At 43.5% G+C, this 19,957-nt stretch overlaps 1 protein-coding gene across 2 annotated transcripts in view; it reads left to right on the plus strand.

The window, feature by feature from the left end:
* The window catches only part of FAM107A (family with sequence similarity 107 member A), a 71,702-nt gene that overhangs the window by 38,314 nt on the left and 13,431 nt on the right, over positions 1-19,957 (plus strand). The window contains exon 2 of one of the 2 annotated variants that reach the window (XM_075574788.1): positions 1,539-1,602. In XM_075574788.1, the coding sequence (XP_075430903.1) occupies positions 1,539-1,602 (64 nt within the window). Of the gene's footprint in view, positions 1-1,538; positions 1,603-5,015; positions 5,257-19,957 lie in introns of those variants that run through there. The other variant, XM_075574789.1, reaches the window with a different exon arrangement.

Raw genomic sequence — 19,957 nt, forward strand, 5'->3', positions numbered from 1 at the left:
GCCACTGATTGAGCTACCTGTGCTGAAGCCGGGATATCCTGAAAACCTGACCTGTTGGTGGCCCTTGAGGACTGGAGATGGCCACTCCTGTCGTAGTTTTTTCTCCCTGTCTTCATGGGTTATAGCTCAAAATGTTCAGCTAATTAAAGCGACGTGAATTAATTACCATGACGATATGATTACATTCCACGGCATATTGTAGGTTTACATCTAATTTATACAGTGAGCAGAAAAATAACAATGACATCGTTAAAGCAGCAATCCAGTCAGATTATTAATTAATTACCTGATTGGCACTGGTGGGGTTCCCCTTTTGGGCTACACCGTGCTATTTACAGCTGCAGGGACCCCCTGCTCCCCGAGATACGTCACAGTGAAGGTGCCGGGGTTACCCACAGGGATTGTAACATGGGATAGAAGCAGGGGGTCTCCGGAGCGGAACCAGATTAATTTCAGCTCTGAGGACCCCCTGCTTCCCGAGATACTTACATCTGTAGGGGATGAGGGATGAGGGATGAGGGATAAGGGATGAGGGATGAGGGATGAGGGATGAGGGATGAGGGATGAGGGATGAGGGATGAGGGATGAGGGATGAGGGATGAGGGATGAGGGATGAGGGATGAGGGCTGAGGGCTGCCGGTAGCTGCTCTAACTCGCTAGCTGGGGTTCTTATAATGGCAGCGTTTCAACGCTCCCGCGCCCTGCGGGCTAATAGGAAGGTCTGACGTCATCCGGTGCGGCTTCCTATTGGGCCGTGTGACCTTGAAACTTGCAGGAAATACCGGCGCCCGTTTGGAGGTCTGTATCTCTGGGGTTCCACGGAGCTGAAATGAATGGGGTTCAGCTACAGAGACATAACCGAAAATATTGGATAGGTGGGATTGCTGCTTTAAAGAACCTTTACCTTCAAAAAGGATTGAAGCAGGGGTCTCCGGAGCTGGACCGCGTTCATTTGAGCTCCGGGGACCCCGACTTCCAGAGACACTTTTTTTATGTGTTACCAGGAAGTAAGACACTGAGAGTTACCTCTGGTTTTCAGGTATGTCCTGGGCACAGAGTTATAACAACACATGGTTACTTACATGGGAAAGTGATGCTGGTATCTCAGTCCTGTTTAAAGGTCCCGCAGCACGCGGTCCAATGGGAAGCCAAGGGATGACGGGCCAGGCGTTGACGTTGCGGCTTCCTATTGGCCCCCGGTATGCGGGACCTTTAAGCAGCTGTGGCAATCCCTTCCGGTGTAGGAATCGCGGAAAGCAGGGGGTCCCTGGAGCTGAAATCAACACGCAGAATAGTTTGGGTAACTTCCATATGAATGCTCGGAAGTCGCTGCACCCAGCACCGCAGGGAGAGGGACGACAGTGGTCGCTATTTATACGTGCCAAATGTTGTAGGGTCTATAATAGTACCGCTCAATAAATATGGGTGATGCTGCATGTACCGTACATTCATGTCATTCAGTTACATTGTTAAAGCGTCAACTGATTAAGGTCAACAAAATATGACTTAAGTTGTATCAATTGTGTTTCTCTTTACAGAAAGGATACTCTCTTCAGTCCAAGTTTCACAATGACAATGGGAAACATATGAGAAATGGTTCAGGTAAGTAAGGCACATATAGAATAATTGGTATCGGCGCACAGCCACAGAGACCACTAGCTTCACTTTAAGGCTCACTTTCATCTGCCCTATGGTGGGTATAAAGATGTACCCTATCTATTCTTCAGGGCAGCATTCAGACAGTGGTGCTGCCCATATGAACACACAAATAATCAGCTAGGATTGACAATACACTCATTTTGTCACCTATCCAGAGTGCAATAATAGGGGGCATTATATATTCCTAGCTGATTATTTGTGTGTTCATATTGTGGTTTCTTCCTTGCACCAGGTAGATCATTTTCAGGTTTCATGTTTGTTTGTCTGGTGTAGCGACGTGCCCCCTGTGTATACTAGTGGTGCTGCCCACCCAGAAACACAACTTGGTGAGATTTCTTGTATTTAACAGGGTGACGCTGTTTAAGACCGGGGGGTGAGAGTGTGTGTGCAGAATAAAGGGTCTGGTGTGAAGAAAATAAGGCTTCACCAACCTAAGGAATTTAAGCTGAGGTATATGCAATAAATATTACCCGTACCTAATTAAGGGGGGGGAATCTAAATACGCAGTGATGAGCGTGGGGTTATAAAGCAGTAACCTACAAAATACAGGGTGGTCTGTTTGTTTTTTAGGGAACCTAAAATATTATTGAAGTCATTATTTCTCCATAATAGAAAAATAGTGGATGATTTCACAAGGTATTAAAAAACGGAGTGGAAAGAGAATCTGAAATTAAATGAAAAAAACAAAACAAAAAACAAACAACTAACTAGAACTATTGATGGCGATGACATTGTGATTTTATTTTGCCTCTGCGACTCCGGAAAATGGCATAATGTCGTCAATCAGCATAGGAACAAACTCTCGCCCACCAGCCTTGCTATATACAGTATATTAAGCAGCTTCCCTGTGGCATATAATTATTCTGGTTGTCATGGTGAAGACCCTATACGGAGAGGCTTTCTGAGAACACGAAGCACCTTGGCAGCCGCAGAATACTGACAGACGCAGGAAAACTTTCACAATTGTAAACTTAAGGACAGATCACATTTCTATCTTTGTTTGTCGAAAAACATTTCTGGCTCTGCAAATAATTCCATTTGACAGCAGCGATCCTGCACAAACATGTTGCTAAATATTCTTTCCCCTGATGGCCAAAGAGATTATTAAAGTAAAACACTTGAATTAGTTAATATTTGAACCGGCTTTCCATGTATAAACTTTGTTGCCATAAACAGAAATACTTACTATATCGGCAGACTTGTAACAGTGCTGTAGGGTGTGGGAAAGTATAGTGATTCTCATTATCATTATACAGTGTAGCACAGGTGTGTCAAACTCAGTCCTCAAGGGCTACCAACAGGCCAGTTGCTGTGTATATCCTTGCTCATTTGCATGTCATTTCCCAGAATCCCTGGCTGCAGTGGAAGCATTGCATGCTAAGAGACATACTTTAACCCCTTCTATGCCTCCGGCCCTCGCCCATCACGTGATCGCGCCGTCACTGATGACTCCTCCTTCTGTTTCACTTCCTGATAGATTTCTTCGCTGCGCAATGCGATCCCCCCTAGAAAAAACCTAGCAGGAACAGTATGACGTAGCTACTATGTCATGGGACCGCGGGAGTGCCAGACCTCAGTACATAGTAGCTACGTCTAAAGAGCACCCAAAGGGTTAAAGTAGTATGTATGTATAAATGTATATAGCACCAGCAGTGTGCGCTTTACTACATTACAATACTGTGCCGGGCACATAAAGGACAGACAGTGCGGATAAATGCAGCAAGTACAGTAAGTGACAACATAAGGGAAAGCAAGGTACTGCCCCGAGGAGCTTACAGTCTAAGGCAGGGGCGGCCAACTCCAGCTCACAAGGGCCAAAAACAGATCAGGTATTAGGGATATCCCTGCTTCAGCACAGGTGGCTCAATCAGTGGCTCCGTCTACAACTGTACCACCTGTGCTGAAGCAGGGATATCCTGAACACCTCACCTGTTGGTGGCCATTGAGGACGGGAGTTGGCCACCCCTGCAGTAGGCTGTTACTAAGTTTCTACAGATGTAGCAGATGTTATTACCCCCGTTACACCCCCCACTCACCCACCAAGTCAAAGTTAACACACACAAACAATGCGTTATATAAAGCACTTCCGTGAAATAACGCACCAACGTTAACGCAGCGCATTGCGTCAAACACACACACACACACACACGTATGTAAATATGAGACAGTAAATGTAAGACCCTTGAGGACTGGCGTTGGTCACCCCTGGTCTAAGGAATTACCCTATTAAAGGCATAGGCACCTTTATAGTTGTATAGGGTGACAGCTGCTCCCTACATCTCTAAGCACTGAGCTATAGGTAAAATATACTGACTCACTATATACAACCAGGATGTCTGACTGAAATTCAGAATTGATTGCATTGATTTGGAAATGTATCATACTATAGTTACATAGTAGATGAGGTGGGAAAAAGACATATGCCCATCCAGTTCAACCTACTGTATGTTAAGTTTAGATGACAGATATTTATCCTATATTTGTAATTACAGTATTTTGGTCGTGAGAGTGAATGCACCAATATAGTTCCCATTAGACCTGGGGTGGGCAACTCCAGTCCATAAGGGCCACCAACAGGTCAGGTTTTCAGGATATCCCTGCTTCAGCACAGGTGGCTCAATTAATCCCTGCTTCAGCACAGGTGGCTCAATCAGAGACTGAGCCGCTGATTGAGTCACCTGTGCTGAAGCTGGGATCTCCTGAAAGCCTGACCTGTTAGGGGGGAGGGGTGGCTTGAGGACTGGAGGTGAGCACTCCTACTCTAGAATAGGGATCTGAAATTCCAGTCCTCAAGAGCCACCAACAGGTCAGGTTTTAAGGATATCCCTGCTTCAGCACAGATGGCTCAATCAGCAGCTCAGTCATTATGACTGAGCCACCTGTGCTGAAGCAGGGATATCCTTAAAACCTGACCTGTTGGTAACGCTTCAGAACTGGAGTCGCCCACCCCCTGCATCAGACAATGCAGCCCAGGATAAGAAATATTGAGGCTTATTAAATAAACTAGTAATGGAAACTCCCATTGACTTAAACTGGCACATCACACTTCATTAAATAAGCTACACTGAGGAATATAAAACATTTGTAGTGTGCTTGCTTATCAATGCTTTCTATAAGAGAGTGATAAATGCTTTCTATAAGAGAGTGAATGCACATTTTATTTTTTATTTTTTTAATCTCCAGCGTAATAAAGAAACAGGTAAAAAGAAAAAAAAAATCTGCATAGGAGGTGAGGGTTTCCCCGGGGTGTGAGTTCCCTAATATTAATGCAATATCGCAGCGCCCCCCTCAGCCACTGGTGAAAGCCTGGCAGCAGGGGAGGGGGGGGCGCTTATATAGTGTAGCCTCGGTCACGTGACGCTCCCTGCTCTCCCCTGAAAAGATCTTGCAGAAGTGAGCGCGTGTGCAGTCCCCCTGTCCATGCTCAGGCGCGGCTGGCAGCAGCGGCAGCTGCAGAGCAGAGGAGGCGATCTGCAGCGACTGCACCCGGGAGCGTGAGCGGCGCAGGGTGCAGGATGTCTCAAAGGTGGTTTGACCGGGTGAGGGTGCCGGATGCCCCGGCGACTGGGATGCACCGGGCGATGCTGGTCAAATCAGGTAAGCAGGTGCATGCTCTCCTCTTTTAACCCTTTCTGGCCCCTGCGAGGGCTAAAAAGCTGCGGGTGAAGGAGGAATTAATGGGGGGTTGCAATACTGGCTCAGCAACGGAATCGGTGTGGAACAGGAGCCAGTAAAAACGTTACTCCCCCTCCCCCCCCCAAAAAAAACAGCAGCTCCTGGGAGGTGTGGTCCAGCGCCGCCTTTGAAGTGGGAGAACCCCACTCTGAATGCAGGTGTTGGAAGTCTATCTCCCTGTGCGTTGGGATTATTATTATTATTATTAGGATTTATTTGCATGGCGCCAACATATGCTGCAGCGCAGTACAATGTGGGAGGACAATAACATTGTATGACAACTGAGTATAAGAGAAACAGTAGGAAGGAGCTCCCTGCCCCAAGGAGCTTGCAATCTAACATTAGAGTGTAAGCTCTCCAGGGCAGTGGTCTAAAGCAGCGGTAGAGGTTGGCAGTGGATATTCTGCTTGGCTATTTATACTGGGCTGTGAATAAAATAAAACAAAAACAAAAAACATCCCAGCCAAGAATCGAACCCGGGTCCACCCAACTCATTGGGCAGCATCACTATCACTGAGCTATAGCTGCTGGTGTATTATAGTGAATAAAGGCATTTAAGGTAGACAAAAGGTAGACAGAGATGTGAAGGGGGGGGGGGGGACGGAGAGATGGGATGGGATGGGATGGGGGGGGGCAAACGGAGTGGTGGTTTGAAAGGGGCAAACGGAGTGGTGGGGGATGGGGGGGAGAGAGGGGACGGGAGAGAGGGGACAGAAGTGAAGGGGGGAGATGGGACAGGAGAGAAGGGGGAGAGGGGACAGGAGAGAAGGGGGAGAGGGGACAGGAGAGAAGGGGGAGAGGGGACAGGAGAGAAGGGGGGAGAGGGGACAGGAGAGAAGGGGGGTGAGAGGGGACAGAAGGGGGGTGAGAGGGGACAGGAGAGTAGGGGGGAGAGAGGGGATAGGAGAGAAGGGGGAAAGAGGGGAAAGGAGAGAAGGGGGAGAGAGGGGGCAGCGTATTCGCTGGGAATGGATATTCATTCCATTTGCATAACTGAAAATGGCATTAATTCAGCATTAAATTATGCAAATAGTACAAATACCCGGTGGTGGAAATCAGTGTTAATCTGCACTAGTGATACAAGTGTGAGGACAGGTGGACACTTTTCTACAATTGGATTATGTAATAGGATGTAATAGGATTTCTAACAAAACCCAATGGCAGAAAATGGTTTAGCCCCTTCCATGCTTGATATTGCCAATTCATTGTAAGGGAACGCCTACAGGCACCAAGGGGTTAACATACCGCAAAAACACCCTACATATAAAAACGCAAAAAGCATAACATCCATATGTGCCAATAAATATCAGTGGCATGTCTCAGACAGGTATAGAACCTGCCTTTCCCCATTATCTCTTAGCCTGCAATTCTTCCACTGCAGACAGGGATTCTGGGAAATGACATGCAGATGAGCACAGTGTCACCTTTTTGCTTCTTATCCGTTTGAACATGAGCTTATACCTGCCGTGTAACACCGCTTTTTCAGCACCGACTGGGTTAAAGAAGTGCAGAGCCAGTAACCCTACCCACAGACAGTTGTTTTCGACCTTTTCGGTCTCATCAGCGTGAGGATGGTTATCCTGGCTTAAAGGTGACACTGTGTGCTCATTTGCATGTCATTTCCCAGAATCCCTGGCTGCAGTGGAAACATTGTATGCTAAGAGATAAGGGGGAAAGGCAGCGCTGTCTGAGACACGTGAATGTGCTCACAAGTGGTATTTGTTGCACGGTGGATGGATTTTGTCACTTTTTTACCCCCCTTATATATGTGCCAATATTAACCCTTAGTAGCCCCAGTGGCGGGTATATACATAGCTAAGGCAGGCCAAGCGCCAAAGCACCATTTTTGGGGTGTAGCCCGATGCCGCCGCTTGAGTTTAGTGAAAAGCATGTCCGTTTATCGTTCGGCGGACAATATACCGTCTATAGATAGGAGCTGCTGCTCCAAAAGGTTGATGTCAATTCTGTAGTTACCCTTTGCAGATATAATTGTGTAAAAAGAACAACGGGAATTCAAAATGGCCACTGCTATTCTTACATATTAAGTAAGCAGAGGCTGCCATGGCAACCCTAATGTCAGTAACCTATATTTGTTCTCACTTGTAATTGATAACAGCCAGAAACAGACGATTACTGCATGCAATATTTTCAACTCCGTCTGCTCAGGGGGATAATGAGCATGTATGTTTTCCTCTCATCTTATGAAACCTTATGAAACCTCTGTCTGGATTTTAGGAAGTGAGAATTTAGACTTGATGGAGATTAATGTCATAAGCAATGAGCTTTCACCAAATAGTCATACTGAACATGAATATATATAAATATGTGTATTGAAAAAATAGGATCTAATTACAGCATTACAAAATGAAAGGGCTTCATTAGAGCATATTAACCCAACAAATACTAAACTATAGAGTATAATACAATGGTTAAATCATCAAAGCAATATGATTGTCATGAATACAAGGGTTATAGCATTTTCTCCTTGATTTTAAAGCCTCAGTCTTTCGAATACACAGTATTTAAATCAGGGGAGGGCAATTCCAGTCCTCAAAGGTCACCAGCAGGTCAGCTGTTCAGGGTATCCCTGCTTCAGCATAGATGGCTCAGTCAACAACTGAGCCACTGATTGAGCCACGTGGGCTGAATATATATTAACTCCTGAAGAAGGTCCCTTTGGGGATGGAAACGTCGGGCTCCTGTGTGTTATCGGTCAATAAACACCCTCTATTTTTGCATTTATTTTGTCTGGTGCAGATAATTAGACCATGTGGTCTTTTCTTTAAATATATATATATATATATATATATATATATATATATATATATATATATATATATATATATATATATATATATATATATATATATAAAAAACAAACTCAGTCCTCAAGGGCCGCCAACATGCCAGGTATTAAGGCTGTCCTGCCTTCAGCACAGGTGGCTCAATTATTTTCATTGAGCCACCTGTGCTGAAGAAGGGGTTTCCTGTTGGTGATTCTTGAGGACTGAGTTTGGCCCCTAATATATATGTATGTGTATATCTATCTCTAAAAAAGAGGTACTTTGGGGTTATGTGTAAGATGAACGTAAATGGATGTCACAGAGTACACAAGTCACATGTTTACAAAATAAGGGTAATAAAAAACACGTAGAGGTAAAGTGCGCGTCAATTATGGCCAGTCGTGTTAACCTATTCACTGCCAGATGACCTTGTAACTATGTGTTGGCCTCCGATATATGAGGTTTACAGTAGACAAAAATGGCTACATGAGAATTTTCTATCAGAAGCCTTTAGTAAAAGATAATTGGTGGTTAGTAATAAGGGACTAAAGAAATACTATTACCTGAGCATTAGTATTAATGCACTGCAAGAATTTGGCTTCATTCAGATTACCCCCCTTCTCCAAGATCCCAAAAGAGTTGATCAGTTTTGGTTTTGTCTCTAAAAAATAAGTGGATTCTGGATTTGTTGCCTAAAGTCCTGGGTTCTGGTTTTGGATTACGACGGAATTCAAATCTATATATAAGTATGGAGAGGTGTATGCAGGGCGTCATCTCAAGGGTGAAGAAATCGAAATGGCAAGATGAAGAAATGACCATCGTTGGACAAGGATGGTTCTCAACTGCTGGATTCCATGGGAAGTGAGATCAAGACGGCGACCACAAGTAAGATGGGAGGATGAAATCGGAACAGGTGCTGGAGCAACATGGAGAAGAGAGGCTGTAACCTGGAAGATCATCGGGGAGACCTTCATCCATCAGGCGATGAGAGAGAGAGAGAGACTCCAATGTCCAAATGGGAAATGTATTCCTCAACGTTTCGGCTGCCAACGGAGCCTTCATCAAAAGCTCTGCGGGGAGCCGAAACGTTGAGGAATAAATGTCACCTTTGGATGTTGGAGTGCCTCTCCTGTTTTTCAAGATCAGATGTGCTGCATTACATCAGATTTATCTACACATATGTGAGTGCCATGTTTCTGGACTGTTAGTATGTATGTATGTATATGTATATAGATACACACTATCGAAGATGGATAGATACACACTATCGAAGATGGATCAACAATTAAAGACTGCTCACTTGTCATAAAGGGAGTTCTATAAATAAATTGTACAAGAACACAGATAATACAGGGAATAATGAAGCCGAAGGGCAAGAACAAACCACCACTGATGTCCCTTCCAAAAAATGTGGCAAAGACAATAAAATTCATGAAGAATGGGAAAGTCTCCCGAGAAGATGGAATTACAACTGAAATCTTTGTAGAAGCTGGGAAAGAGCTACAGAAAATCACTGCGAAGCTCTTTACCTGCCGCTGGAAGAAAAGGAAATCCGTTTACTTCCAATTATTTAGAAGATTGTTTAAAAAAAATATACGAATCTGCTGCTTTGTGGTTATATATCACCAATCGCACCCTCCATTGGGAACACTTTCATCCAACAGTCGCTCGACAATGGTTGGTAATGGATGATGATGAATTAAAGTGGATTTTTATTTAATTAATATTCATAAAGATTTTGTTTTTTAAATCTTTACTATTATATTTTATATATACATATATACAAAAATGTATCATATATATATATATATATATATATATATATATATATATATATATATATATATATATATATATATATATATATATACACACACACACACACACACACACACACACACACACACACACACACACACACACACACACACACGTGGCTCAATCGGTCCCAGCTTCAGCACAGGTGGCACAATCAGTCTGTGCTTCAGCATATTCTGCACAGGTGGCTCAGTTGATTTGGCCGCCTGTGCTGAAGCTGGGATATCCTTAAAACCTGACCTGTTAGAGGGGGGCTTAAGGCCTGGAGTTGAGCCTCCCTGGTCTATGCAATGCTGCATATATAATCGGTCCATTACTTATATCCTTATTTGCTTGAATTAGGAGAAAGTAAAAGAAAGGGGTAGGGTGTTTTTGTTAATAATTACCAGTTACGCAAACTGTGTCTAATGGCGAGAAAGCTCCTAGAAAACACAGGGAATGAAATCCTAAAGATCGGTGTCTCTGGTTATTTGCTCATACGGTTGGATTGATTTTTCTTATCTCAAAGGTGAAATCCCTGGTAGCCAATGCAAGAAAACCATCACATTTTGTAAATAATTGACCGTTTTTAATTGGCTTCCTTACACAACTGTAGCCACGCGGAGAGGAAATATGTGGCTGCTTTTGTGTTTTGGAAATTAAGCACAAAAACCTTTTCTTCGCAAACCCCCGAGTGAGGGAGTGTTTTTGTCAGTGACGTGTTTCCTTATAGTGCTGGTGACAGCGACGCGACCGATGTCGCCACCCGCGAAAGTTATAATTTAACTTTCAGCGACGTCGCTAGCGACAGGGTCATTGATTGGTTCAGAGACAGTCACATGTGGCGACAGTCTCTGAAAAATCAAATTTGCCCGGCTTCCAAATTTGTGGTTGCGACGTCACTCCGTCGCCCATCGCGCTTACTTTAAGCGCTCGCGACGGAGTCAATTGTTTTGGAGCGCCATCGCCGTCGCGGGAACTATAAGCGCAGCCTTACCCTTATTGTCCCCTGTATTTATCAGAGAGCATGTAAAGATAAGGGGAGGAGGGTGGGGAGGAGGGGGGATAGGAGAGAGGGGTGGGGGACGCTGGGAGAGGGTTAGGGGAGGGGGGGATAGGAGAGGGGGAGAAGAAGGGTGGGGGAGGAGGGGAGAGGGAGGGTTGGGGGGGAGGAGGGGAGAGGGAGGGTTGTGGGGGAGGAGAGGGATGGGAGGGGTGGGGGAGGGTAGTTATTTGTTATTTATATGATTGTCCCGTGTATTACTGCTGTGAAGCGCTATGTACATTAATGGCGCTATATAAATAAAGACATACATACTTGGTTACCCAGATAAAGTAGTTCTGTGAGGAAGAGATTGATCCAGGGGAGCGCAATTGGATAACATTTTCACACCACTGGTCCTAGTAATGGCTTCTCTGTTGTGGTTAGGTTATATTCTCTCTAAGGAACACTGTAGGTGTTATGTAGGAGAGAAGTGATGTTTGGCATTCTTAGTAGCCTTATCTATGTTCCATTTCCAAGGCATATATGGGATTTGTATTTAAGTTTTTAACCAAAGTTCCTGCAGGGTCGCCTGCTTTCTGCCTTCTAGTAACTGAGAAGTAGAGAGCCTTTTGCTATGGTAACACAATAAGGGAGGGAGAAGTCGCGAGGAAGTGTGATACCTTTTTTATTGGACCAAGTGGAGAGCGGTTTTATGATGCTGGGCTATTTCAGCACTGCAAAGGTTAAAGTTGAATTCACCATTTACCATAATTGGCACCAATATGCGCGTAAGTGTCTCCGCTGAAATATTGCTGGTTAGAAGTTAGAACCTGTTCCCAACATTGAAGCCTTTTGTTCTCCAGCTTTGGAGACACCTCTGCCGTTCTTTTGCCAGGACAATCTCTCTTGCTGTGTGAGGGAGTATCCGATACACTGGTGTTGCATACAAACTGGTATGAAAGAAAAGACCTAGCCAGCTATTACTAATTTTTGTTCTAGCACGTTGGTACTCAACTGGGATACAAACTGTTCTTCAATAAAACCTTGCCTGTTATTGTTTAATTCTTGTACAAATGCTTAGATATGATTGGGTAATCAATTTCCTATATTCATCATTGCATAAAAAATGATAGTTTTGTGAAAATGTGTGATAGTCACGAACACAAGCTGAATAGTCAAGAATGAACATTGAGTTACTATGGAGACGTCTTATTTGTTACTGCACGCACTAGAATATGTTATTTTGTGTGCATTATTACCATAAGTATGTGTCATAAGTATCTCTTTGCAGCTATGTCACAATACAAGTCACAAGAAATAATTTTCATTCAAGGCTATTTGACCCATGAGGACATTAAACAAGGCCCCAAATAATGTCAATCATTGGAGTGTATATTCCAAGATCCACTGGGTGGGGAACATATGTAAAGTGGGGTAACCCATATAGTGTGTAACTGTCCAAATATGAATGTAATGTCGAGCTCATAATTCAAAGCAGTTATCACTCGGTATTGCCGTGGCTTTGCCTTTACTGAATGCCTCAGAGTGTCCATTCATTGTTCAAAGCAACACCACGTTGAATATAGGCAAGGAAGGGTGTGTAGCTATGTTGGTCCTTTCTTCTATGTAGTAACAAAGGAGGGAGAGGGAGTAGGTGGTATGACACCCTTTATTGGACCAACAAGTAGTTGATACTGTATGTTACAAGCTTTCCAACCTCTCGGGGTTCTTCATCGGGCGGGTCCTATCCCCACCCTGAAAGGTTTGAGAGTTTGTAACATTTCAACTACTTGTTGGTCCAACAAAAGGTATCATACCCCTTCTCCCTCTTTTGTTACAATATATATATATATATATATATATATATATATATATATATATATATATATATATATATATATATATATATGCAAATATAGCTGTATGCTCATCTGCATGTCTTAGGCAGGTCTGCAACCCCGCCTTTCCCCATTATCACCCAGCATACAGCACTTCCACTGCAGCAAGGGATTCTGGGAAATGACATGCAAATGAGCACACAGTGTCACTTTTTGCCTCAATAACCATTTTTAACATGGTTCCCTATAGGAAATACTGTGATATATATATATTATATTGTATATATATATATATATATATATATATATATATATATATATATATATATATATATATATATACAATATAATATATATATATCACAGTATTTCCTTGAAAAAACAGTTTTTTTAGGGAATATTTTGCAGTCAACATAGGAAAGGAGAGTTACAAACCCAGGACTACGTGATCCACTACATCGATTCCATTCATGTTTTATGTATAAATGTTGTAGGAACAGCAAAGTATCTATGATCAGGGTTGATTTATGACGAGTTTCTAAGATTTCTCACTAGTAATGACTATTGAGTCCTTCTTGCGAGTCCCAACCCCACTGTCTCTCTCTCGATGGGAGTAATGCTTTGAAGATACAAGTTCAGGTATAATATGAAGTTAAAGGAGCAATTTGTGTGATTTTATTTAATATTTTGTTTACATAGGTTTGAAGCGGGGGGTCTCCGGAGCTGAACACCATTATTTTCACTTCCAGGGACCCCCTGCCACATGAAATACACACCTCCAAAGGGCCAATAGGAAGTGTCACCGGATGACGTCGCGGCTTCCTATTGGCCTGCAGGGCGCGGCAGCTTTGAAACGCCGCCATTGTGTGATCTCTGCTAGCCGAGGGGAACGGCTTCGGGCACCCCGTACAGAGGTAAGTATCTCCGGAAGCAGGGGGTCCCCGAGCTGAAATCAGTGGGGTCCAGCCCCAGAGACCCCCTGCTTCAATACCACATGAAAAAATTGCAAAACAATCGCCGCTTTTAACATGACGTTAACTCACTAAAATGAACCTAGATAGAAGATTTCCCATATTCACTGCACTAAAGATGCAGTTGTCCCACTCCTCACCCACAGAACCATCTGCAAACCTACTGCCAACTGTTCACTGATTACCAGTTAATGCTGTGAGCTCCATAAACTCAATACACTGGGCCGGAGCCACTGGTTACAGCTCAGTTTATCTTGTTTACTTTACATTAACAACCGTTTGCATAATGAGGCGTTTCACCGAGTACAATACCTACCCTTAAAGCAGCGAGAAGATATATTAAGTTGATGCTGTGACTAGGAATGGAAACCCTTATACTCATGACTTCACTCGGACATTCACTTCCACGGTCACATTACATGGCACGAATGCCATTCATTTTGGTCTTGTACAGTGTTTGAGACATTTTCCACATAAGCCTTTCAGCTTTCAGTGTCTCGAAGTCCAAGTGAGTTCTGCGGGTTCATACTCGAGCAGTACCATAGTCATTGGATAAACCTGACTTCAGAGTGACACTCAAAGTCTAAAGACCGCCCTGGAACTGAAGCTGTGTGTATTAGCAAAAATATAAAAAGGATGACGAGAGGGGATTGCACCTTTAAATAAGTAATCCATGCAATATCCTACGTGTTGGTTTTTTTGCAAATAAAACGTAATAATAATACTTACTATTTTTTATTTTTTCAATTCAATTCTTAATGAGTTTGATTACACTGAGCATCCTTTGATTTCTATATCAGGTTTTAGCCCATCTCCCCAACCGTTCAAGATCTCTTGTAACACTTTCCTGTTTGTGATAATCTGTTGCAAATGTTCCCAGCAGTTTGAGCTGCACACTGTAACAATAGATAATGTTACCGTAGTGATATAAGAATACATTGTAGCTGCTGAGTTACACTGACTGAAGGATTTGATTGAAACTTAAAGGCAGCCATTTAGTGATCCCAGGGAAGCAGGATCTTTGCTGATCGCTCACAGGAGAACTAATCGATCGGCAGCTTAGGTAATTAGTTTTCAATCAAGGAAATCAAAGTCTGCGCATATTAACACAAAATAAAATACATATACTTTTTTTTAAAGTGCCGCAAAGACTGCTTCTTTAAATGTCCAAAACTCTGCACATCCTTTAAAGCGAGTCCGTAATTGGGGAAACTGTCACCGTTGTGACAATCATCATGAAAATTGGGAGCTTGGAAATATGACCAACATGACATCGCGCATAACCTGTATTCCCTATTATTTGGGAAGAGTACTGGGGGCGTTAGTGGGAAGGATGGGAAAAAACCTGTGTCTGGGATCCTCCGCATGCGTAATCACTCACACACTTAGGTATTCATTAAACTGTGATAGTGCCGGTCAGGGCATTATCACACAGAAACGCCCATTGGCTTCACTGCTGTCCCGATTGGCTCTATTGAAATGTAATGAACACCCTTTGTCTGTAGCGCTGCTTTTAATGGAGCAGCTCATGCAATATCTTCTTTCTACCCCCTTTGTATCTAAAGCCCTCTCCCGCCTTAAACCTTTTTCACTGACTGCCCCACACCTCTGGAATGCCCTTCCCCTCAGTACCCGACTAGCACCCTCTCTATCCACCTTTAAGACCCACCTTAAGACACACTTGCTTAAAGAAGCATATGAATAGCACTGTGGATATTCTGAACACGATACATAAAGCTTGGCCCCCTGCAGACGCACTTACCAGAACTCCCTCCTACTGTCTCTGTACGTTCTCCCTACCTACCAATTAGACTGTAAGCTCCTCTGGGCAGGGACTCCTCTTCCGAAATGTTACTTTTATGTATAAAGCACTTATTCCCATGATCTGTTATTTATATTATCTGTTATTTATTTGATTACCACATGTATTACTACTGTGAAGCGCTATGTACACTAATGGCGCTATATAAATAAAGACATACAATACAATACAATATCCTACATGCGTGTTTTTATTTTTATCACACATTTTTTAATGACCTTTTCTCGTTTGGGGTACAGAAAAAAAGAGACGGGGAAATCATATTAACATAATATACTTGAATAATACAACGTACAAACATTGGGAGGGGATTAGATATGTAGTCCGCCCCCTCCCCCACACACCCCCTTTGCGGCCCGGAAAAGCCCCATCATGGGGGAGGAGGCAGGAGGTGCAACCACTCTGCCAAAAACTTGTTTTAATATATCAGGGGGGGGAGACATAAAATGGTGGGAGAGGGAAGGTCGTCTCGCCATCATCTTTCAGCTCTCTATCCAACTATCAAGAGATAGGAATCCTCTCTTTGGTGCGTAGGGTCAGGAAGTCGCCCAGCTCTAGACCCACCCAACCCCTCTTTAGTTCCTATCCTCATAAACCTGGGCTAGAAACGACCTATGTGTAAGCCATGGGTCCCGTGTGGTGTATTGTAACTTTGTTGTATGTCTTAGGCATGCTGGTCATTAGGACCAGCGACCTCATAGGTCATAGACCTAATTTATTCTTTTTTTTTTAATCGTTTTCGTGGAAGAAGCTTCTGTATTTTTCCAGGCCGCCGCTATTGCGCATCTGGCGACTGTGAGAATGTGGGAGCCAAGCTTGCATTTATGGTGGTTCAGAGATTCGATTGGTCCGGCTAAGATGCATGAAGGGGTAAACCCCCGTAACCAGCGCACAAGAGCATATGGTAGAAATTGATGGAAAAAAATATAAAGTCCATAATGGCAAAGCCGGTAAGGTTATATCACAAACCCTCCGAAGCCATCTTTATATAGTGTGCAAAATAGACACAGGTCGGGGGTGAATATAGCGAAGAAAGGAAAGAGTACCTAAACGCAACCCCCACAATTCCTGCTATCACACACTGGCTTCGGAACGCGGCAAAGGTAAGTACTTAACTGATCAGATGCGGAGATGAGGGAAGACAGCCAGGATTCCGGTTTGTGAGAAAGGCGTGCTCCGGCCAAGATGCAGCAGTCAATTGTGAAGGGAGGAAGGCCCGCACAGCTCACCGGCAAAGAGAACAAGCCGCAATCAATGAAAAACTGAGTTTATGGAGCAAAAACGGACAGACATGTCTATGGCGCACTCTGACGCGTTTCGTACCCGATGGGGTACTTTGACAAAGTACCCTGTCGGGTACGAAACGCGTCAGAATGCGACACATTCACAAGTGTCTGTCCGGTTTTGCTCAATAAACCCCGTTTTTCATTGATTGCGGTTTGTTCTCTTTGCCGGTGAGCTGTGCGCGCCTTCCTCCCTTCACAAATGGTCTGGCTAAGAGAAATGCCAATGGATGCAGGGCTACCCTGACCTCCAACATCTCCTCAAGCCAATCGTTTATCCTGGACCACAGCTTTGCTATTTTTGGTCATGTCCATCAAATGTGGAACATATCTCCCACACCTCCACAGCCCCTCCAACACAGATCTGGGAAACCCGGGAAGATCTTGCTTAGTCTTTGTGCGGTCAAGTACCATCTAAATAGAATTGTATATGCATTTTCCATTGTCCTAGATGTAGATGATGCAAATAGATGTCTTGGCCACTCATTCCCAAATATCCCCCCATTCCTCGTTTGAGATCTGTTTCCAAATCATGTTCCCATCCCTCCATATATTTAAAATGTATCAATTCACTAACTGACACTAACTTTTTATATATAGAGGATGTGAGGCCTTTCTGACCTTTTCTGTCACGACATAGCTGTTTAAACCCGGTCAATTCTTTAAATTTGTTCTGTTCAAGGCTACCAGTGATGTCAGATGCCCCTAGAAGTCAAAATAATCTTTGGTTTTAATAAAGGACACAACCCTGACACTCAGAATGTTCTCCAAAATCTGGAATACAAAATAACATTTTAGTTGGAGGAAATGCACCATTCAAATCCTTTTAACACAAATTGGGGTCTCGGAAGATGTTGTTATATAGACTTGGCTTTGTGTTTACTACGAGCCTCAGAATGCTCTTTTATTATCAAAAGTAACAGCACTGAATATTTCTATTTCCAGTTCCAAAACGGATTTTCTAAGGAATATTTTGTGGTCAGCATTGGGAAGGAGATTTACAAAACACGTACTAGCTGATCCACTACATCATCATTTTTATCTATCTGATACCTTTATGATAACTTTAGATATCTTGGGAATACAAGACATAACCAGGCTGTCTGAGTATGCCACTCAATGACCAGCAAGGCACAAGCATCTCAAGGATCTCCCATATGTACTGTATGCTATCTCAGTAGAAAACATTCAATGCTGCAAATCCAGGATGTACTACATATTCCCACCGTGTTTTCCAGAGCACCCACAAGTGGAGCGTCTGAATGTCTTCTCCATACAAACGTCCATCCATATTGGTTGCTGCCATTCTGCACTGTTCGCATACACTGTGCATGCAGAACCAATCTGTTTAGCAAATCCCATGAGGTTTTTTTTTGCTGCCTGGGCAGATGGCCAGACGTGTTTTTCAACCACCCGGGTTGTTCTTTCTTATATGGCCAAAGCTCAGTCAGCTCTGACAAATTCCCCCCGACCATTGAAAATGACAAAAAAAACCTCTCTATGGCTAATGAAACCAAGACTTACGGAATCTCTGCTGCCCCATGTAAAGAACATTAACCAGAGGAATACAAATGTTGAACTATTATTCGTGGCAAACAAAGGGCCAGTGTTTTAAGAAACCTTAACCCCTGCAGTTGGGAAATGCATGAAAATGCACTGCACGTATATACTGGCGTCAATATTTTGACGTTTTCACATGCCATGTAAAGACCATGCAAATAATAGTTACATTTTAGCAATATACTCTGAAATTGCAGGAAATTGAAAGCCCTGTGACATAATGCAATTTCTATTTCTTTTTACGTCTGTTTTATAATGTTTGATCATTTTATTGCTTGTGGAAATGTTGGTCCATATGCAGTGGCGTAGCTAGACATCCGCAGGCCCCCGGGCAAAAAACAAATTCAGGACCCCATTATAAGCCCTCTCCCCTCCTCCAGCTCTCACACCCCACCTCCTCTTCCATGCCTACCTGTGGGACAGGGTGGTGATAGAGGCAGGTGGGGGGAGATGGTGGTACGTGGTGGCGGAAGGCCACAAGAGTTGAGCAGAGGAGCAAACGGCAGAGGAGTTAGGCGTTGCACGGAGGCAGAGCAGGGTGGTCGGGGAGGAGCGCGCTGTAGCAACATAGACACCGGAAGTAAGGAAGCATTCCGGGTCAGACCGCTGAGGCGGCGCCTCCCTGGGCGTCCTGCTCGGCCTCCGTGCAACTCCTAACTCCTCTGCCGGCTGCTCTTCTGCTTAACGCTGACGGCCCGCCACCACCACGTACCATCCTCTCCCCCGACTGCCTCTATCTGGGAGAGAAGAGAGAGGTGGGCCGCCAACAGGGGGGGGAGAGGACGAGCCCCCAAGAGCCCGCGCCCCCGGGCTTCCCGAGCTATAGCTACACCCCTTCTCATATGCCTAACTACTAAAAAATCTCAATGTGATGTACAGTATCACATAATAGCAAATAAATGCTACTTTTGTTAAGAATTAGGCAGGAGTTAATACATAACCAAATAAATAATGAGGCTAAATTCCAAATTTCTAGGCCGTTACAGCGCAGTTTTAAGAAAATTATTAAGATGTATTAGGACCCATAGAAATGTTTGGTGACCATTAATATTTATCTAAAATATAAAATGAATGATTTTGCAGTGAGGTAAGTGACCATGATTTAAAGGTGGAGCATATTTAACCTTTTCTACATATGGTGGGTGCAGTATGTTCTTTTAAATGTTCACCACCACAAATATCCAGGTAACAGTCTTGCCGTAGCTCCCATTCAGTAATGGAGAACTGATTTTGTACTTGGCAGGCCTTTGTATTGGCCTTTCTGTAGCACAGGTCTCACGTTATTATCGTGTGGGATGTACTGAGGAATGCAGGAGGTGCCAGCTTAACCCACACAGAAATTTACCATCTGTAGCCTACATAATTTATGTTTGCTACCCAGTTGGAAAATTAAATGTATAATATTCATGGTTGCTAGACTGCAATTCATTGTAGACCTTTAATAAGTAATGGTATTAGGTGACTTTAGTAATGGACTTTTTGGTTCCTCAACGTATTCAGTTTTACTCGGTCTTAATCTGATTAAGTTACATTATTTGCACAGACAAATATAGTTTCAAGTTATAAGTTTCACAATAACTAATG

This window comes from Ascaphus truei, chromosome 17 (genome assembly GCF_040206685.1).
Source record: "Ascaphus truei isolate aAscTru1 chromosome 17, aAscTru1.hap1, whole genome shotgun sequence".
NCBI lineage: Eukaryota > Metazoa > Chordata > Amphibia > Anura > Ascaphidae > Ascaphus > Ascaphus truei.